Source organism: Brachycentrus maculatus, unplaced genomic scaffold (assembly GCF_059751285.1).
Source record: "Brachycentrus maculatus isolate JH-2025_06_01 unplaced genomic scaffold, ASM5975128v1 h1tg000482l, whole genome shotgun sequence".
NCBI lineage: Eukaryota > Metazoa > Arthropoda > Insecta > Trichoptera > Brachycentridae > Brachycentrus > Brachycentrus maculatus.
The window spans coordinates 300,191-323,343 of record NW_028281229.1 but is presented as its reverse complement, the minus strand read 5'-3'; the positions used below and the strand labels follow the sequence as shown (position 1 = coordinate 323,343).

At 33.7% G+C, this 23,153-nt stretch overlaps 1 protein-coding gene across 2 annotated transcripts in view; it reads left to right on the top strand.

Annotated features, from left to right (window-relative positions):
* The window catches only part of LOC148302085 (uncharacterized), a 31,892-nt gene extending 9,029 nt beyond the window's left edge, over positions 1-22,863 (top strand). Inside the window, exons 6-13 of one of the 2 annotated variants that reach the window (XM_088272183.1) lie at positions 330-460; positions 1,546-1,726; positions 2,666-2,799; positions 3,313-4,782; positions 6,189-6,349; positions 7,859-7,914; positions 9,689-10,003; positions 21,515-22,863. In XM_088272183.1, coding sequence (XP_088128309.1) covers positions 330-460; positions 1,546-1,726; positions 2,666-2,799; positions 3,313-4,782; positions 6,189-6,349; positions 7,859-7,914; positions 9,689-10,003; positions 21,515-21,643 — 2,577 coding nt within the window. In that variant the 3' untranslated portion in view covers positions 21,644-22,863. Of the gene's footprint in view, positions 1-329; positions 461-1,545; positions 1,727-2,665; positions 2,800-3,312; positions 4,783-6,188; positions 6,350-7,858; positions 7,915-9,688; positions 10,004-21,511 lie in introns of both variants that reach the window. The other variant, XM_088272182.1, reaches the window with a different exon arrangement.
* The last annotated feature ends 290 nt before the right edge of the window (positions 22,864-23,153 follow it).

Sequence of the window (23,153 nt, the reverse complement as noted above, 5' to 3'; positions counted from 1 at the left end):
CTTCATACCACAGTGCATATTGCATTATATTGTGAATCCACGCACAGGTGCCTATTTGGGATTTTTACTTTATTTTTTACATATTATTTTTTTTACGTATATAATTATATATAATTGAATGCATGTATAAAGAAATAATGAGAATTGATATGTTGACAAAAAATTGGAATCTTGATTAATTTGGCAGTCACTTGAAATTAAACAACATCTATCCATTTTGATATAAACTTATGTTGAAAGTTACTATAAGTTTGTGTTATTGTTGAGTGTAACATGTGCAAGAGAAGGCATTCGATATTATCAGTAATGATGATAATGTGAACTTCCAGAGGGGTTCGGGAGGTTCCGTGAGCGAAGCGGAGCTCGAGAGACTCGCCGAACAGTTCATCAATGAGCAAAAGCGATGTTTGGAGAGGGCCAAGGTCTCCAGGAAGGATGACTTCTTCCACAAGACGCAGAGGTAATAAATATAGCCCATAGACTTCAAATAAATAGGGTTTAAATATGAAAGTTTTTTTTTTTACTTATTTCTTTATGTTATTGTTGGTTGTTTTGACTTGTCAATTTAAAAAAAGAGTTTCTGCAAAGATGAAGAAGAATATAGAAGTCTCAAAATGTTGTGAATAAATTATCTGGTCAAATTATAAGTTTAAATAATGAAAATGAAAATGATATTTTCTGGCGTTTCTCATGTGTGTGATTATAATCCAGGATTCGGACCTCACATACTAATATAAGAGTTTCTGCTTAATAAAAAGCTTCTTTTCATCTCACCAATAGATGTTTCTAGTGAAGTTCTAGTAATTCAAGAACAATGTTTCGAAATTGGTTCATATATATGGAACTTCCAAGAATTTTTGTAGTGTGGTTGTCAATAATGGGTAGAATTGGTGAATGTTGCACGTGTGTAAAGTGATTTACACACGTGCAACATTCACCATTCACTAGGCGACAGTCTGTTGACGTTATTTGAGATGCCTTGTCCGGATTGGCTAGTGTGTCGCTTGTAAAGGCATCGCCAGAAATCTAGAGTTTTTTGCGATCTCTATCTCCAGTTTAGTTTGAGTCATTTCACGTATTGGACTATTTTTCATACCGCTCGCACTGTTTTGTTTACTGTTTGATATTTTATTATTTGAATATATTAGCATTGTATAGGGAATGATACCTCGGAAGCTAAGACTATTTTTTAGAGTTTACAATGCTTCTAAAATTGTGAAATACGGAATACTTAATTAAAAATTATGATTATAATTTATTTTTGATGATCAAATGTCATATATGATTTCTTTGAAAATATCAATCGAAAATATTATTTGGTTTAGAAATTGTGTCAATTTTAAGAAAGCGATATATTTTTGCGCTAATCGCGAAAAACGTCCGCTACAATGTGTTAATTTATGTTTTTAATGTATACGCCTTAAATATTTTTTGGTTATGTACTTTATGTAATTATTTAATAAATTTAATAAATTGATTCATTGATTGATTGATCGCTGTTTGAGTTAGTGAGCTTTTGATGTGCCAACGTTTACGCGTTCCCAGGTTCATAGAGACGACGAAGAGCGACCGGGTGAAGGACAGCGAGCAGGAGCGCATCCGGCTGGCGCAGGAGCAGTTCATCCTGGACAACCAGGCCAAGCTCGGCGGCAAGAGGTCGCGCCACCGGGACGCCGCCTCCCCGGCCTCTCCCCACAAGAGGCCGCGCTCCTTCTCCCCGCACCAGGTGAGTCCAGACAGCCAGAGACAGCAGAAATGCAATTTATCTTCCTCTGCTCCCTTTTAATTTAATTTATTTAATTGTTTACTTTAATTTATTTAACTGTTTACATTTTTTTGTTTTATCTTAAAAAAAGAGAAATATTTGTGTTTTTTTTATTATTTACACAAGTATTTCAATTTCATACTATTTCTGTGAGCCTAAGCGGCCCATTATTAGAAATAGGTATCAAATTGTGGTAGAGTGGGTTCAATCCCAGAAACTCTTGACAGAGTTAGAGTTAGTTTCTCTAGAGTCCGGGACACTAACCACGGGACCACAACCCGACACATTTACCTTTTTTCTTCTGCATCCATCAATATCATAAATAATGATATGCGTTTTAATCTGGTATTATTTTCTTTTAAAGGGGTCCCATATGTGGGTTCGAACCGAGAAACTCTGACTTAAGAGTCCGCGACACTAACTACGGGACCACAACCCGACTTAAAATTAAAAAAAAATTATAAATATGTTTAAAAAAAAATTATAAAATTTGCAGAGACCCACCCCTTGTGTCTTGTCGGTAGAGTTCTTTTTATGTTTTTATTTATTTTATCTTATTTTTTTTTTATCTATTTTATCCTAATATACACAAAAAATAATGAAAAAATAAAATTAAAATAAAAAGTGTTTTACAATTTACCCTTCCTTTATTTTGCCTTTGTTCCATATTTTATTTTGACATTTTACCTCCGTCCGCAACAAATGAATAATGTTTGGAACGATATTTGTTGTTAATTCTTGGGACTATCAAACCTTCATTGTGGGTAAATCCGACTACATTTTGAGATTTGTGAACTTGTTCACAAATCTGGATTATCTCCAATTATAGGAGTTATTTTTTGAAGTCAGAGCACTGATATGTTATGCCTGACATTCCGGCTAAGACTAAGACTGTTCCAGAGCCAGGATCCGGAAGAGCGGGAGTATCGCGCCCGGCTCCGGGAGCAGGCGGACATGCGCGCCAGGGTGCTGCAGGCCAAAGAACGGCGACGCCGGCGAGATGCGGCCTCCAGGCATACCACGGCTGAGCCCAGGTAAGGAGTCCGGGACTTGAACCCCCCCCCCTCCCATAGTTACTAAAATGAATACATTTTTCCAGTGTTGATAAAGTATATAATTCACGCCCCGGAAGGGATATGTTTCCCCGATACAAACTGCATTTGTTATATTCTCAATTATTAATATTTAAATCATTTATTTTGTTCTTAGTCATTTTTACTTTTATATTTTTTTATTTTACTCACCACTCACCAAGATTTCTATGTCTACCGGTTTGGAGACGTACCCGTCTCTTCGTCAGTACAATCACTATAACAGCATGCAAACAATACAACTCGTCACCACCATAGCACTATTCACACACTTAACAATGCAATTCACAATGCATGCTGTTGTAGTGATTGTCTTAATGAAGAGATGGGTACGTCTTAAAACTGGTAGACATAAAAATCTCGGTGAGTGGTTATATACTAATATTACTAAAAAAAATATAAACAAAATATAAAAGTGCAATTGTTATCTTTATTAATGGATCTTACTCTTTTCAGTATCGAAGGCCCCGTTTCTCCCAAACCTGCCGCGGATAAGGATGCCCCGAGGAGTGACTCCTACAGGGACCCTCCCCGCCAACCACCCAGCGACGCCCGAACAGACACACACAGGAGAGACACCAAGCAACCCTATCCAGAGGAGTACAGGAAGGACTCTTACAGAGCCGAGGACGGCCGGACCCCGTATAGGCAAGAGGAGAGGAAGGAGCAACCCAGAGAGTACAGGCTCGACGACAGAAGAGACTACAGAGCCGACGAGAGACGGGACGCTCCGTACAAAGCGGAGGAAAGGAAAGACCAAGTCTACAGGCAGGATCCCCAGGCCTATAGAGCGGAGTACGATCGCAGCTACCGGCCGGACCAAGTCCCTCAGAGGCAAGATCAATCCGAGTACGCTCTCGATGAACGGAGGGACCAAACCGCTTACAAGATGGACGACAGGAGAGAACAATCGTACCGGGCTGAAGACACCTATAGAGCGGACGACAGAAGAGTCCCTCTCAACTACGATAGGAGGGAGCAAGCGTACCGACAGGAGGATAGAAGGGACCAGGCCTACAAGCCGGAAGAAAGGCGGGAACAGTCCTACAGGACAGACGACCGAAAGGACTACAGGGACGAAAGGAGAGAACAGCCGTATAGGGAAGAGAGGAAAGAGCAGTCCGCTTACGGTAGACCGGAGGAAAGGAAAGAATCGGCTTACGGTAGACCGGAGGAAAGAAAGGAACAGTCGGCTTACAGCAGAACAGAGGAAAGAAAAGAACAATCGGCTTACGGTAGACCGGAAGAAAGGAGGGAACAGTCGGCTTACGGAAGACCAGAAGAAAGGAAGGAACAGTCGGCTTACGGCAGAACGGAGGATAGAAAAGAACAGTCGGCTTATGGCAGGCCGGAAGAAAGAAAAGAACAGTCGGCTTACGGCAGACCGGAAGAAAGAAAGGAACAGTCCGCTTACGGCAGACAAGAAGAAAGAAAAGAGCAATCAGTTTACGGCAAATTAGATGAAACCAAGAGAGAGAACTATCCCAAACAGGAGGACGATAGAAGAGATCCGTTGAAATATGACGACCGTCGCAGAGACCAAAGCCGAACCGGCGCCGGCAAGGACTACAACACGGATCTAAAAAAAGATCCGCCTCCGAGAGATGCGAAGCAGGCTCCCAAGCAAGACAACCGAGTGGCCGCCCGGAGCGAGGAGGACATGCTCTTGGAGGGAGACAAGAGGGAGCCGACCCTGGACGAGCTGCTGGAGGACGACGCGCTGCGGCTGAGCCCCGAGGAGGAGGACCTGCTCCTCAGCGACGGGGGCCACACGCCGCCCCTGCTGGACCGCGGCAGGGCCGGCCGGAGGACGGCCAGGAGGGCCGCACCCGCGCCCAAGGGCTCTCAGGCCAAGGCGGAGACTGGTGCTGCGCCCAAAGCAGAGACCACGCCGCCCAAATCGCTCACCCCGCCCAGGACTATGGGGTATGTCCGAAACTTAGTTCCAAACATAAAACGGTAGAATTTAACCTTTCCCGGAGTAAGGATATAAATAAATGTCTGTGCGAATTTTTCTCAAAGGAGTATTGACATTAACCTGTTAACCGGGCGGTCTGCTGTCCAATTACGCAACTTGTAACGGGCGCAAAAACTGATTCATTATGTGTCTTAAATTCATGTCGAGACATGTATGGATGACTAATACCTTTGTTGTTGGAAAAATATACGTCCATATATATATTAATAAATATATATTTCAAGGACGTATTCATATGTCCTACCCGTACCCGATATTGTTTACGTTTGACGTATTTATGCGTCCCGCCCAGTTAACAGGTTAATGAATGTCGAAATCCATCTATCAATTCAATTCAATTAAATTCATTCAATAAAAATTAACATAAACATTGCAAACTAAAATTTAAAGCGTATATATTAACACAAAAATTATAAAGTAAGCAAGAACACCCTTGTTAAAGATGTAGAGGAATCCCGCTTCGGAATACTCCCTCAGACACATGGAATTATACTCAGTCGGTATGATGTAACTTGTATAGCAATGACATCTGTGGATATTTGTATGTAATTTTGTCATAATTTAGAAAGATAAATAATTTCAAAGAGGCGTTTTATTTTTTTATTATTTCTGCATACTTTCTATCTTCATAATACATGGATTTCGTAAAAAAAATCATGTAAAAAGAACCCACTCCCCAGAAAAAGTCAGACATCAAGTATTGTACACCTGGAAAGGTTAAAAACATATTTTTAATTTCAAATAATTTTTTTTTTTTATTTTTTTTTTTATGCCGGAATATAATGTTTTACAATATTATATATTTTTTGATGAATGCCTCACTAAGCATAGCCCGTGATGAGAGGTCCATTTATATTTTTTTTAAAATATAAGAGTATGTATATATATCTAGATAATACAAGCAATACAACACAAAACAAAGTAAATTGATATGTACAAAATTATAAAGGTTTATATGAACAAAACACACGTTGCAACAATAACTGTCCGCTGTTGGCTGTCTCTAAATTGCCTGCTAGGTTAGCTTTCGCCATGAATATACGAAGGATTGTTTATTTATTGTAACTGCAGACAGTTGGTAGAATTCCATATTGAATTGTTGGGTAATATATCCAAAATTAAACAAGGTTTATTGTATTGAATTCTACATTTATTTATGTATATATTAATATGTGACGCGTTTCGTCTTATTAAGACATTATCGAGTGTTTGACGGTGTCTTCATAAGACGAAACGCGTCACATGTAAACATATACATAAATAAATGTAGAATTAAATCCAATAAACCTTGTTTAATTTTGGAAATATTACCCAACAATTCAAGGATTGTTTATCATGTTTTTTGTGATTTTAGAGTGAAGAGGGCGGTCCCCGGTGAGGCCAATGGCAAACAGGACCTGCGCAACAAGCTAGCTCGGAACAACGAGGACACCACCGCCCCCGCTGTGTCTGCTCCAGCCATACAGCGCAAGAAGATCATCTACGAGGGTGGCAAAGACAAACCGATCGATAAAGGTGATGACTTGTCGAAATCGTTGGCCAATTTTCAACCAAATCCAATTTTTATTGGAAGCTTTGTGTATTGACATCTCAACATAGCTGAAGAATAATACGGAAACAACATTTTGAGTAACACTCTCCTTGTCATTCATCGTTCACTTTGTGTAATACCATTTTTGTGGTAAATGATACGGAGAGTGTTATATTACCAAACCACAAAGTTAACAATGCTTTTAATATACAAAACGTTTTGAGTGTCTAAATATTAGTTTTCTCCACTTAGAGGTTTTTTAACATTTTTTTTTGAAACCTCAACATAGTTGAATAAGAAAATAGATATATTATTTTGAGAAATAAAAACACTTTGTTTTTTGATCCACTCACATTTTTACTAACAACCAACTAGTTTCGGCAACAACCTGTTGCCCTCTTAAGGATTTATTTATGACTAAACAGTCGCTGAAATTAGTTGGTTGTTAATAAAAATGTGAGTGGATCAAAAAACAAAGTCTTTTTATTTCTCAAAAAATTATATCACTATGATCCACAAAGTTGATGCTTTCAATATTCAACAAAAAAAATACATGTCTAAATATTTATAAAAACCCAGACTTCCATTCTTCAGCGAGTGTTTTTGCCTAGAATTTTCACTCATGAATTACATGAAATTATAGTAACTTTAAACATAAAGAGTAAATCCACTCACAAGTAGGCATAGGCTATGAAACTTATAAAGTTGAAGCCTGAGTAGGGACATGATAAACGGTGTTGCATAAGCCGTAGCTAGATTTCAGAGTCACTTGGACGTTAGGCAATTCAAAAAAAAAAAAAAAGACTTCCATTCTTCGTATATCTTGAGATGTCAAATAAAAAAATATAAGAATAAAAGTTATTAGATTAGATTTTATAAAATAAACAATATAAAATCCATGAATGATAAGGAGAGTGTTAATAAAAAAAAATCCCTCAATCATTCCGTATCCACTGGTATACCACAAGGATCTATCCTAGGTCCTCTTACGCTATTTTAAATTTATTTTACTAAATTATTTAACCATGAATGGTATCGAAATCTCTATTTTATTTTATTTGTTAATATTAATGTTATTTACAACATTTTGAGTGTGTCCAAATACTTGTTCACAAAATCTGGAAAATGAAAATGGTATTTTCTGGCGTTTCTCATGTGTGTGATTATAATCCAGGATTCGGATCTCACATACTAATATAAGAGTTTCTGCTTAGTAAAAAGCTTCTTTACATCTCACCAATAGATGTCTCTAGTGAAGTTCTAGTGATTCATGAACAAGGTTTCTAAATTGGTTCATATATATAGAACTTCCAAGAATTTGAGTAGTGTGGTTGTCAATAATGGGTAGAATTGGTGAATGTTACACGTGTGTAAAGTGATCACTTAAACCAGCCTATGACGGTCGTAAGCCCCGTAAATGCCCAGACTTCCATATTCTTCTTCATCTTTGATGAGATGTAAAAAATTATTAATATTATTTTTAATTTCAACAGACAAATCCCGTGAAGACTCCCCCAACAAGTGGAGGTCCACATTTACAGAGCAAAAGGTAACGTATTATTAATTGCTTTCTGTGAATATCGATTTCTGACTATTCCAGGATTTTAATATGTCATCCGTAGGATGAATAATCCATTGTCTGATTGGTCTGAGTTACAATTTTTTTTGTTATTAATACAATAAGGACGCGAAAGGTATTTCTACCCGTTCGGTCGATTGTTGCTTAACCGGATCCACGCGGCTCGCATTACCGTATGTGTTTTCACAAAACATTCCCTGCACGCGGCTGACATAACCGTTTGTGTTTTTACTTTACTCCAAGTTTCGAACCTAAGTTCAACTTGGAGGGATTTTTTCATGGTGTGGAACTTTGGATAAAATAATACATCAATCCTTGGGCTTATGACATCTGTTGAAATATCTGACTAATAATTTGTAACATCACAAGGATAAATAAAAGAACAGATCCCTCATTTTTCTTTAATTAGTCCGCGCCATAATCATGCCCTATATCTGTCTCACTCTCGACGCTACGCATCGCCAGTGGGTAAGAGTGACACACGATGCGTGCTTTGATTTATTTATGTTATGATCTTATTTGTTTATATTACGATATATTTCAAGAATAATGCTACATGAGTGTATTATAGAGTACCAAAAAGGCACAATGAATCCAATTGAACGTTTTTGCTTAGGAAAATAAATCATTTCTTAACTAAATACATGGTAAAAGTAATCATTTAAAAAACGGCGAAATACCGCCGCGCACGGGCGTCTCTCAGGAACAAAGTGAACGCGGTTAAAAGGTTAATAACCGGAGGGGTATTTTTACTTTATGCGCCAGGATCATTTCAAAATCAGAAAAGAAGGAATTACATATTTCATGTTTTCATATGAATATTATTTATTTATTGAATGGCTTATGCCTTTAACATAATACACATATACAGTATCTAATTTAAAAATACACTAAATAATACACTAATAGAGAAACAAAAAGTCTTAAACATAAAATAACATATAGTAAGCACTGGTAAATACACGTCTCGTTCACACACTATCAGCGAGCAGCGAGAGAGAGTGAAACACAACGTTTAAATTTATCCATTATGTACCAATATCTTTGTTAAGGTCTTAACTATATGTTCATAATTATCAAATACCGCCGGAAGCGGTCCGCAGTTGTAAAAAACACTCACAGTGTGTTAACACATCGTTGTCTGGCGGTTTTTTCATAAATCCGCATTAACTAATTAAGGTCGTGTACTAATCACATTTTCATTCATTCATTCAAACCCTTATCCGTACCCTAATGGTGCATAGGGCACTGCATCATATAAATGCAGTGTTATCTCGATCGTTAACACACGAAAGAAAGTTGATCAGCCCTCCGCTTCAAGTACCAGTCCAGGGTGATATTGAATAAATATTAGAGTGAAAAATAATTAGGATATTATATTAACTTCGCCTCCGTAGTGCAATGGTCAGCACGCTCGGCTTCCGTTCTGGAGGTCCCAGGTTCGATTCCCAGGGGGTCAAATAAATATATGTGATTTTTTTCACTAATACCTATTCAATATTACCCTGGACTGGGGCTGATCACCTTTCCTTCATGTGTAAACGATCAAGATAACACTGCGTTTATATAAAGCAGTGCCCTATGCACCATTGGGGTGCGGATAAGGGTTTTAAATATATTATTTTATATATATATATATATATATTAACTTAATGGATGTCTGGTGTGGATAGTTACCAGATATCCGTTTCATCTATATTATACATAGATGTGTGTATACAATAATTTTACAATGGTTTTTTAGTTGGAGCGTACGGCTCCGATCGCCGCCCGCGCCATATCGGCCGTGATCAGAGACTCCAACTCCAAGCGCAAGGCCCCGCCCCCTGCAGACAGCCAGCAGGCCGAGGACAAGAGCAGGGGCGGGGCTGCGGGCGGCCGCAGGGTGGTCCTCGGGCGCGCCGCGAGGCCCCCGCTCGTGGTGGTGGAGAGGGAGGGCGAGGGGGGGGCGGCGGGGGGCGCCGCGCCGGGCCCCCGGGACTGCGTGGCGCTCGTGGGCGGGCTGCCGCCCGGCATGACGGAAGCCCGGCTGCTCTCGCTGTGCGGCCCCGAAGTGGAGGTATCTACATGCATAGAATGTTTCAACTGACCTCCGCTTATCCCCGATGGCATTTTCCTAAACAATATATCATCTGCCTCTCACTTTCAGACAGTGAGAGCGGCGTCTAATTGTATACAGTGGAACCCGGTTAAAATGGCATCGAAGGGGTACTATTTAGTATATATATATACGAAATAGATTGTTTTCACAAATATTTTAGTTTACTGTATTCTATCGGAATTTTAATTAAAGTTGCAACAAAACGTGACCAATCCTGCGTTAAACCAATCTGAAATCGTTAAATAGCATTAAAACTTAATAATTTTACAAGCTAGAATTCCCGATTACCTAAAATCACTTATAACGGAAATGTAACGTTTTGGGGAAGACCTCCACATATCGCTCACTCCTTTCAAGAACGTCATAAATCAAAAATTGTCAATTTTGAGTTGTGCATGTTTTCGAAATGCCCAGAAAATGTACTACATCCCACCAAAAGAGGCATATTTTTAACTTAATATTTACCCGCTACAGGGCAAAAAGTGTTGTTTTTGCATTTTGAAGAAAAGGTGTTGTTTAATTATTTTTTTTAAATATATTAAATAATTTTCAAATGGAGAAAAAACGTTCAGGTTTTACCTAAAATAATATGTTGCACAGTAAAAAGTTTAATAAGTGGCTTGATATTTATTTTTAATACATTCTATTATATTTTCAAACTTTAAAAACGTTCTCCTGAAAAATCACATTTTTTGATTTATGACGTTCTTGAAAGGAGTGAGTGATATGTACTGAGGCTTTTTCAAAACGCTAAAGAATGAAGTTTAAAAAAAAAAGCTTACTAATTAATATATATGTAATTCATTGACATTGCGTTGAATTAATTATGTAAAACTAGCTATACTTATTTCAATAATTTTTCCTGATACTTTGCGGCATATTTATAACTTTATAAAATTAGTAAAACTAAAACTTTGTTTTAAACCACTTTTATTTTTGGTACCCTTTTCCAACTGGTTTCAACTAGCACCTTGTCATATTCAGGGACGGATACTATTTTATACATATGATTGATGAGTATGTATCCATCCCTGAAGATACATACATACTCAATAAAGGTGCTTGTCAAAGCTGGTTGAAAAAAAAATACCAAAAATAAATGTGGTTAAAAACGAAATAAGTGTTTTATGTATTTTATAAAGTTTGGCAATATGAGTTCATAGAGTTCATTTAAAAAGGAAAACAGTTAGATATAAAGGCAACATACAGTTCATTTAAAAAGGAAAACAGTTTGATATCACGTTAGATATATTGAATATCACGTTAGCTGCACGGCTATTATCAAAAGAAGTCCGTAATTTCTGAACTGTTCTTTCATAAAAATACTTTGTTTCTGTGGTTCTGTATAAATGCTGAACTGCTTCGAGTGTGGTAGCTCGTGACACTATCGTGTTGAGCATGTTGTTCGCACATGTACATATTGTACCTACAGACAGAGGCGTGCATTTTATATAGGCAAAAAAACAGTGCCTGCCTTGGATTACTCGCGTGCCTACGATGCCTTATCCTTAACCAACCCTACTGCCTACCCTAATTAAAAATACTGCACGCCACTGCCTACAGAAGATCCCTGCCATTGGTTATGGCGACATTAACACTATAACCGAGGTTGACATTATTCATATTTTGATAATGCTAATATATATAGTAATTAGCCAGCCTTGCTAAAAAGTAACGTTGGTCGTAAAAAGTGAGTTGACGCGACAGCCAAGGCCGTTATAACCGAGTTACACTATATTTTGTTGCGACACATTTATAAATTGATAATTTATTTATTATGTGCAACGGCTGGAAGGTAAACAGTATCCAGTCACATAAAAGACACAAGATATTCTATATGTAATGCAATATTATAACCTAGTATAATCAAAATGTATCCCGCCAATAGAATTAGTATGTACAGTAAAAGTAAGTTAATTTCGATTTTAAAGATCTCAACTTCCAATCAAATAATAATTTGATCTAAAGTCATTTATGCCATTCTACTACGGTTGGCAATATTGCGGAATTTGTATTTCCTGTCACATAAAGTGTTGTCATCATATTATGCCAAATAACCTACCACATCGCTCACTCCTTTCAACAACGTCACATATCAAAAAACTTGATTTTTCAGGAGATTTTAAAGTAGTAAAAATATAGTCAAATGTATTAAAAATAAATATCAAGCCACTTATTGAAATTTTTAATGTGCAACAGACCTTTTTAAGGTAAAACCTGAATGTTTTTTCTCCATTTGAAAAATATTTAGTATACATATTTAAAAAAATAATTAAACAATACTTTTCTTCAAATTGCAAAAACAACACTTTCTGCCCTGTAGGGGTAAATATTAATTTAAAAATATACCGCTTTCCTGGGAAATAGTACATTTTCTGGGCATGCCGAAAACATGCATAACTGAAAATTTACCATATTTTATATATGACGTTGTTGAAAGGAGTGAGCGATATGATCAACTAATTTAACTTTAGAACATAAACAAAAATAAAATTGATCAGATTGTATACCACAATTATAGGAGAAATTTCGGCAACTTATGAAAGGTGACTACGAAATGATACTTAAAAAAATATTTAAAAAGATAAAGAAAAGATACTGTAAAATGTGTCCTCGTCACGGGAAAATTCAGTGATGGCACATGATTTTAATTTGTAATTATGTGTATGATGAAATATAAATAATTATGTAATACATTTGAAAAGAAAATAATTGTATCAAATTATATTACTAGGCATCAATATTAGGCTTTTTAAGCATTTTGTAAATGCATTATAAATGGATTGCATATGTATTTCACAACACTTGTTTTTTTCTCCTACGATTACCTTTTATGCAGTTCAATATTTGTTTATTATATTTTTAAAAGTCTATAATATGACAACCATCGAAAAATGGCATGAAAAATATTGAATATAATTCTCAGTTTTTATAGAAATTTGTAGGTATTCTTTACAATTTATTTTAGTACTATGTATTAAAATACATACACTAAAAACTCGTTAATTCAAAATTGAAGTGACCCAGTTTAGTTTTAATTTTTTTATTACTACATTCATCTCCTTTGTAGCGCGTTGATAATTTTTTAGAGTAATTTGTATTATATTTTTTTATCCAATGAAATAGGCAATTGAGTCAGTTAAAAGAAAAAAAAAACAAACTATGTTTTAAATCAACGCACTTTTTCAAATTGACAAAAATTTTCTTATTTGTAAAATTCCAGTTATCGTTTTACAATTAACAAGATTTTTCTTTAACTTTTTAAAAATATATATTTTTGCTGGGAGCAATGTGTTGAATGTGATATTCCTGCGGTATGTTTATACACTAAGCTAGTCATAGTGTTAGTTTAAATCAAGATCTCCAGACCCGTCGCCAACTCGCATTGCAGTCACCGTGGATATTTTGCTATAATATATATTTAATAAAAATATTTATAGAAATGCATATTTCAACTGTATCATTGTCTATATGTTTTGACAATAAACAGTCGATATAAGGGTATTATGTATGCATTTGCAAAATTAGTATTCTCCGTTCCGGGATATACTCAGCAAACTAATGAAGTTTTTGTAAAAAAAATATGTATGTAAGTTACTTAGGGAAGACGGTGTGAAAATGTTATTACGCTTGAATTTGTTACATATTACGCTATGAAATAATTATGCCTCAGTTAGTTAAGAAATTAATTAATTACCCTGTCTAAACTAATCACCTTAGTTTACACAGTTTTGTATTTTTGACCAAAATATATCGACCGTCTTTATTTAATAGGATATGTGAATCTCTCACCGTACTCGGTTACTTTTGTCGAAGATACAATTATTGAATATTGTTGTGATAATTTTCTCTATCGATAATCTGTTATAAGTGTTAATTTTTTAATACTCAGGCTATCTGTGATATATGACTAAGAAAAACTAATTTTATATAAATGGTAAAAAATATATTATTAACTTTGTGGTGTGGTATGGTAATATAACACTTGTTATCATTCATCGTTCACTTTGTGTAATACCACTCAAAAACTCACTTAGGGTTGGGTCAACTGTAGACCATAGTCTAGAGTTGGGAATCGTCATTCCGAAACCGGTAGTGTTATTACAATAAGTGAACAATGAATGATAAGGAGATAGGTAAAAAAAAATGTGAATTTGTTTTCTAAAATTCAATTGAGATGCATGAATGTGGAAGAGGCGAAGAATGTTTGCAAAGACAGAGTGGAGTGGCATTCTATTCTCTCTGCCTACCCCTGCGTGGAAGCGGCGTGATGGTTATTTAGTTAAATATATTGCTTTAACATTCTACTTTGTTAATTATGCAAAGGCCACTGTGATCAGTTCTTTGCTTCAGGTACCATGATCACTGAAAATTTATTTTAATTCCTCCGGGAATTGTACACAGGACCTCCAGCATGGTAGCCAAAAGTGCTGACCACTATATTGCGGAGGTGGCCAAACTACTATAATATTTTTTAATTCCTACAATTTTTTTCAAGGATCTAGAGAAATTTCTCAATAGGATTCAATGATAGAATTTTTTCTATGTTCAAATTTGTATGAATTAAATTTAAGATAAGTAAATGGTAAATGCCTCTAATTATTTACTTATTTAATTTAAGTTTTGTAGTCATTTCATTTTTTATTATTATATTATATAGTCATTTCATAGTGTAACTGCATTTTATACAATAAAACAACAGCTATATATTATTTTTTTTTTAATTTTTGATTTTTTTGACCAGTGATGATGTCGGTAACAACGAAACCCGGTCATTGGCCTAATAAAATAATAGTGGAAAAAATGATATAATTGTTTTATAATATATATATAATTTAATTTTGTAAGTCGTGGATTTGTATAAAATAAGGGTTGGCACTTTGATCTCCCGAGCCCTTCAAATGGCTCATTTTTGTTGGGGCTCAGTGCTTTGTAAAACCCGAGTATAGATTTATCGCAACATCAAATAACTTGACATATCGATGAGTATATAAATTGATGAGGCAATAGGACATAAAGATTTATCAGATTTAGTGTTGTCTTATTCAGAAAATATGACAAGATGACAATGACATGTGACAAATCTTCATTGATATAAGATATTGAATCCATTGTATCTATTGTATTGTTTTTAAGGATCAACCTTATTCCTTTATTATGAACTATGCTCATTCACTATCATTTTTAAGATTTATAAACTGAATATGCTATAAATCCTTGTACATAATAGACAAGGAGAATTTTCTTCGGCAACTTATAATTATTTATTTTTAAATGACTGACATCTGTGTAAACATTTTGTACTTATCTTGTTTTGGTATATCTATAATCCCTCATATATTGATATCCTCAACTATTGTGGTTGGTACTTTAATTTGCAAAGATTTGATAAAAACCGTTAGATTATGTTTTTGAGTTATTTACTATGTTCAATAAATCATAAAAAAAACTTATCAATAATAGAGTCAAATAAAGGCATTTTTTCTGTTTTTATTGTCAAATATTTACGGCTTACAGTGTCATTGAGTCATATTATTTATCGATTTTGCCTTTAACGGATTTAACCTTATGGGATATCAAGATCATTTAAATTTTATGTATTTGTATTTTTTTTAAATTTCACTACTTGTGCATGCAATATCTATGTATATTTTTAAACCTTAATGTCCGCTTTCATTCCTTGTATCTAAATTACAAAAAAAATGCCATCGGGGATTTTAATCATTTGCAGAAATACATTCAATGTTTATTCGATTTTGAAATACAAAAATCACCTAAATTGTATTGTTTTGTCGGTCTGCAAAGGGTTAAAGAGTGTTTATGCTATTTAAACTATGTTTATATTCCACGTTCCAATATTTTTTTTATATGTAGGTGTATTTTATTTTCTGTGTTTCTATGTAAATTTTATTTACAGATTTTACATTGATATTAGTATTAAAATATAAAATTATGATATTTTTTATGTATGCATGTAATATATCCAATGCTCTCTATTAGGTGATATTGCGAATGAGTTATCTGAAGAATAATCAATTTTATTATTATATTTTGTCTTATTAACACACTAAGGACTGGTGTTTTTTACGCCTGCAGAGCGCTAGAAAGGATTTGATAATTGTGTACATATAGTTAAGACCTTAACAAAGAGATTGGTACATAATATTCTTATAAAAACATTAAATAATTCCTTCTTTTCTGACTTTGTAATGAGGCCGCGCAGGAGGTAAAAATACCCTTCCCGTCCTTAAGCATCAATCGACCCAACGGGTAGAAATACCTTTCCCGTCCTTAGTGTGTTAAGATTTTGTCATAATATGTCGAATGAAAATCTAAAAAAATGTTAAAAAGTAAGCAGTAAAAAGTTAATTATTTTACACCTGTGCAGACAAGATATTAGGGTGTTTTCACACAATAACTCAATTTTTTTTTTAAACTCTTAAACGCTTGATGTTTTTTTATAGAAAAGTTAACAATATGTAGATAAGAAAATATTTTGACATGCAATACGCGTGCAAACATCGTTTCTGACCACATTTTCGTTTCAAATTACAAATGAGAATGTGTTTGGATAGAACATATTTAGACATTTCTGTGATATTAATGTTACCTATGTAGATTGAACTTCTTTCCGAAATTATTCTTGTTTATACTGTGATTTTATGTAAACTTTACGAGACGTAATGGATCTACAAATTTGCTGTTAATATAGTGATACTTTCACATTAGTCTTCCCCAATTTGCCGTGAATGTGACGTTACTTTCACATTAGTATTCCCCAATTTGCCATGAATGTGACGTTACTTTCACATTAGTCTTCCCCAATTTGCTGTGAATGTGACATTGCTTTCACATTAATCTTCCCCAAATTCTGTGATATTTTTATTTAGTTTTCCCGATATTCGTAAGGCATTCAATACTACAACAGTCGTCCCCACTGAATCAGCAATAGAGCTGTAACGACTAACTCACTATTCAACTGACAATAATTAAAGCATGTTTAAATCAAAAATAATTTACTGTGATATTTTTATTTAGTTTTCTCGATGTTCGGAAGGTATTGAATACTACAAAAGTTGTTCACAATGAATTAAAAATAGTACTGTGATATTCTTATTTAGTTTTTAAAGTTTTTGGAATACATTTACTACTGCGAAATGCTCGCTTTTTAGGTCAATTTGCCTTTTTCAAATCAAATTCACCCTTTCACATATTACGTTTAATGTAAACGAGAAACTGGCATTGCGGGTTGGATTCCTGTCAATTGCACAAAATGATTTCAATAAATATTTATTTTCAATTGGCCTGGGCGTTTGTGATGTATATTTCACGTCTACCTTCCATTTCCTTACTATCCCGCGGATAAGACTGGAATTGAAGCTTTGTGAGTTATTCCTTGAGGTGAATTTTATCTGGAAACCGGTGAATTTGATTTGCAAACTGTCAAATTTAATTTGCAAACAAGTCAATTTGATTTTCAAACTGGTGAATCTGATTTGCCAACTTGCGAATTGATTTTGCGAACTGGTGAATCTGATTTGCTAACTTGTGAATTGAATTTGCAAATTGGTGAATTTGATTTTCGAACTGGTGAATTTGATTCGCAAACCGGTGAATCTGATTTGCTAACATGTGAATCGAATTTGCAAACCGGTAAATTTGATTTGAAACTGGTGAATCTAATTTGCAAACTGGTGAATCGGATTCGAAAACTGGTGAATTTATTTATCAAACAGATGGTTTTAAAAATATTCATAGTGCTGTTGTCTTTATTATATTTATGTCTTTATTTGTCTCCATATATTCATCTTGAAGGCTATTTTAAGAAATCTATATATATTTACTTACTTAGTTTACTTACTGCAACATGATTGTTATTATTATCATATCCAACAATAATAAAAAACAAGGATTGTGCTGTTTTTATGCAATTATATATATATATATATATATATATATATATATATATATATATATATATATATATATATATATATATATATATATATATATATATATATATATATATATATATATAAGTATATATATATATATATATATATATATATATATATATATATATATATATATATATATATATATATATATATATATATATATATATATATATATATATATATATATATATATATATATATATATATATATATATATATATATATATATATATATATATATATATATATATATATATATATATATATATATATATATATATATATATATATATATATATATATATATATATATATATATATATATATATATATATATATATATATGTATATATAAAGTTATTTTTCTACATATTTGTACTCTTTATTGAAATGTATTTTAAATAACATCTAATCACTATCCGAGAATTGATAAGTACTATACATATAATTCCATTTTTAATAAAGTGGGAAAACATTCTTTATGAAGTTATTTTTGAAGAACTGTTTTCCAATTTTTACATAATCATATATGTATATTTTAGGATAAAGCAATTCCCAGTCGGCTATTTATTTTTTTTTTTTTTATTCATCATAGTATTATTTAATTTGTCAATTTCGGATTTCTATTTATTTCAGTTTTTATTTACATCTCATTGGGAGTGTCGATTCTTCCCTAAACTGTAGTACAAAAATAAAAAATCTGAAATTCACCTACAAAATGTATTTTGAAGTTCATTTTGTTTTAATAGATTTATTATTATTACTTTTTTTATACATGTTAATATTTCCTTTGTATAAATATGTTTATTTTATTTTTCATATTTGATGTATTCTATGAATATAATATATTTATATTATATGAAGTCTGCGTATTTACAGGGCTTACAACTTGCCATAGGCTGGTTTGAGTGATCTCTTTATACAAAATAACATTTTATAATAATATGTTTGTATCATACAAGTCTTTTAGACATATCTGTCTTGATATGTCGCTCACTCCTTTCAAGAACGTCAAAAAACTTGATTTTTCAGGAGAACGTTTAAAAAGTTTAAAAATATAACACAATGTATTAAAAATAAATATCAAGCCACTTATTGAACTTTTTACTGTGCAACAGATCTTTTTAGGTAAAACCTGAAGGTTTTTTTTTCCATTTGAAAAATATTAAATATATTTAAAAAAAATAATTAAACAATACCTTGTCTTCAAAATGCAAAAACAACATTTTCTGCCCTGTAGCTGGTAAATATTAAGTTAAAAATATGCCTTTTTGCTGGGATATAGTACATTTTCTGGGCATTTCGAAAACATACACAACTGAAAATTGACAATTTTTGATTTATGACGTTCTTGAAAGGAGTGAGTGATATGTTAGAATATTGCATAAAATATTGAAATTTCATACATATATATATAAAATATATATAATAATATATACATACATATATATATATATATATATATATATATATATATATATATATATATATATATATATATATATATATATATATAAATATACATATATATGCACATAGATAATCTACGCTAATTATATGTCTATTAAACACTGTTTAGATGCTAATTTTGTCAACTCCTCAACTCGAATCTCTTGAACCGATTGCTATTGGAAATCACTAAAACAGAGGAAACGAAATGAAAATCCACCGATTCCTTGTTTTGATGAATGTGAATAAAGTAGGAACTAACTTATGTTAAGAATTCCACGCATTATGTTTATACTAAGCTTTTACCCGCTCAAAATGAGAGTGTTGTTTGCCAAATTGCTGTATCATCCTATTTCAGACTAAAATCACTAGCTGAAAAGTCCTATGCTGACCTTACTCTTTCACTAAATACTTCTTTTTTAAATTTAATTTATTGATAGTTTTGATTGAACATATTTTAGCAGAGAAAGGGCATCATAATAATTGTTAGTAATATGGTTTCTAGTTGAATACCACTTTAATTTATCAGAAGGGAAGCAAGATGAAAGCGGATTACTTTTAACACAAATTTATTTAGTTCTATCAAATTACAATCAAGAAAATACTTAAGGATAATCGCGTGACTCTAATATGAGAACAGTTGAAGTACGTGTCGATCTGAGGACGGGTGGCGACGAAGTGTCGCGGGCTCGCTCGTTCCGTTCGTTTCTGGTCTCGTGAAGGTAGCTCGCTACGTTGAGCTTGAGTTGCCATATTCGATGTACATTATATGTGTGGGTTGCCACAGTAATTTTTGCGGGATGGAGTCGTATATAATATATTTAAATACTTGATAAATTATAAATTTTCTTGGCATTCAGTATTATTTGATGTTAGTTTCTTGTTTTTGAACTAATTCAGCATACTTTCACTAATTTCTATGTGTTTTTTTCATGACTTGACAATTATCTCATTCAGGATTTTAAATGTGTCCATTTTTTTAGAACTTGAAAATACTCAATTTTCATCACTTTTTTGAGTGTCCATTTCAGGGTTTCAAAAGTGTCAGTTTTCAAGACATTGTTACTGTCCATTTGAGGGTTTCAAAACCGTCCATTTTCAGGACTTTATTAGTGTCCATTTAAGGGTTTCAAAAGTGTACACTTTCAGGACTTTTTTAGTGTCCATTTGAGGGTATCAATAGTGTCCATTTTCAGGATTTTTAAGATGTTTATTTTCAAGACTTCAAATTATTTAACTTTATCGATTGCCAAGGTTTATAAATTATTTAGTGTATATTCTGGATACAATAATAGAAATAATATATGTATATATATTTTATTCAGTTTAATCTTTAAATAATGGTACATTTTTATCCATTCAGTTATACATGCCGTATTTTTAGATTTCTTAAGTATATAAATTTATGAATATTTAATTTTTCTTATATAAATTTATGAATATCACTCACTAGCTATCAAATGCATATTGCTAACTACAATTTTTACCTTTCTGTTAATGTTTGAAGAGTGAAATTTACGGTATAAATGTACATTTGCCTTTATTGATACGTATTACCCCTTATATTTTATTTATTCTATATTTCAGTACTTTCACGGCAAAACGTTGTAAAATGCATTCAGCGCTGCTTCTCAGAAGAGTGATTTATTTTTATTATTGTATTGTATAAATTTTATTAATTGTATAAATCCTAGAGGTATATCTTGAATATGTTTTTTTGAGAAGAAACTTGAAAAATGAATGTATGTACAACCTTTTGCCACGGGATTGCTGATTAATATGTTCTGTTGGATTGTCGTATGTACTAGTGTCTTTTACACAGGCGCGCTATGCTACGCAACTAGTGTTGTTTGGAATTATGGCTGGACACTCAATATTGCACGTTTAATGTGTCGCACATACCAGGGCACTATTTGCGCGGTAAAGCGCCCACTTCGGGTGGATTTTCATGGGTCCTTGACAAATTGGCATCTTCTCTGTGGAGAGTGTAGCGTTATGGGGTAACGGGAGAGCGGGAGGAGCGCATTGGTGAAAGAGTTACGACAGTTGGTGTTTCCAGCAGGTGACAATGTCGGAGGACAACAGCGCCACGGCCGTCTTCAACTCTCCGGAAGCTTGCGGCCGCTTTGTCAGGCGATTCAACGGGCGCCTCGTGGCCGCTTGCTGTCTCAAAGTGCGGCGGGCAAACTGAGAAGGCAAATCCAAATATCCCCATTGGCATTTCTCCTACGTGCACCTGAGATGGACCCACCAGGAAACACAGTAAACGGACACGAAGAAGCGTAAAGTAAAGCTGTTATTTAGTGCTGGGAGTGAGAACAATTCTCACGAGACCGTATAGAATATGTGCCACCAACGGAGAAGTGAAAACTGCTTTATTTGGGGATTTTATTGTGTTCCACTCTATAGAATGCCATGTTTTGAACAGCACCATTCTAATTGATTACTCCGGTACATAATTTCTATGCGTTTGAAATTTCATCAAAATATATCCAGTACTTGTGTGTGTTTTATTGTACACTGTACTGGTTTATCTATTGTACTGGTAAATTTAAGGCCATCGGCACACAAAGTGTTAAATCTATCTCAACTTTTGCCAATAGTACAATGGTTCGTATTTCAAGTATTTGCGGATGATATGCTTTCAGTATTTTTCTACGATAATATCAAAATTATACTGTGATACAACTAAGACAATTTTTTTGAGTGTTAAAATATTTTCTGTTTGAATATTTCACACATTAGAGAGTAAGGTCTCAATATTCACGACCTTTTCGTAAAACATCGACTCCTACAAATACTTAGGAACACATGCATTATCCCTAATAAAGCTTTTTTCCATTGGTGAATTATTATATTATATTTTTAGATCTTAATACCGATTGTCAAAGCTTTTAAAAACACATTATTTCCTTATACCATACATAATACACTAAAAGTGTGTTTAGCTATTTCGAACTATATCTAAAATGTGTAAGATAGTCTTAAGAAACTCATAGCTGTAATTACAAAATTCTTATTTTATTCTCAAATGACAATTTTTTTATTACTAAAGACACTTTTCTCGACCAGTCATCATGGTTTGTTCACTGCAAAAGTTTTTACAAATTGTAATGAAACAAAATTGCGTTTGGCAATTTTTATCCTACCCACTTTATATTATGACTTTTTTCCCTTCAAAAATATAAGCGATTATATTGTTCATTAGTTTTATTTGGTATGGAAGTTTACTATGTAAGCTGATACTTGTAAATAAACCAACACGTTTGTACTTTCATTTCTTTAGTTTAGGATCTCGGCTTTGCGTTTGGTAGATTTGTAAATTTTCTCACTGTTGGTTTACTATTTGTTTGCTGAATTGTACGCTTATCATAAACATTATACAACCGTAATAAACTTGTGTTAAACATTTGTAATTCTTTTATTTTATTCTTTTTCCCCACTTATTTGTTTTTCACAACCCTAATGTATGGAAGGAGAAGAGACATGAGGGGGGGATTCCAGATTCCGGCGCCCCGGAAAGCCGCTGACGACCATTCACCGACTATACTCAGCGGAACTTCGAGACGCCGGACTGACCTGGGAGGAAGCCAAGGAGATGGCGCGTGTCAGAGTGACTTGGAGACGACTCGCGTTGGCCATATGCTCCACCTAGGGAGCGAACATGGAAGAAGAAGAAGAAGAAGAATGTATGGAAGTGA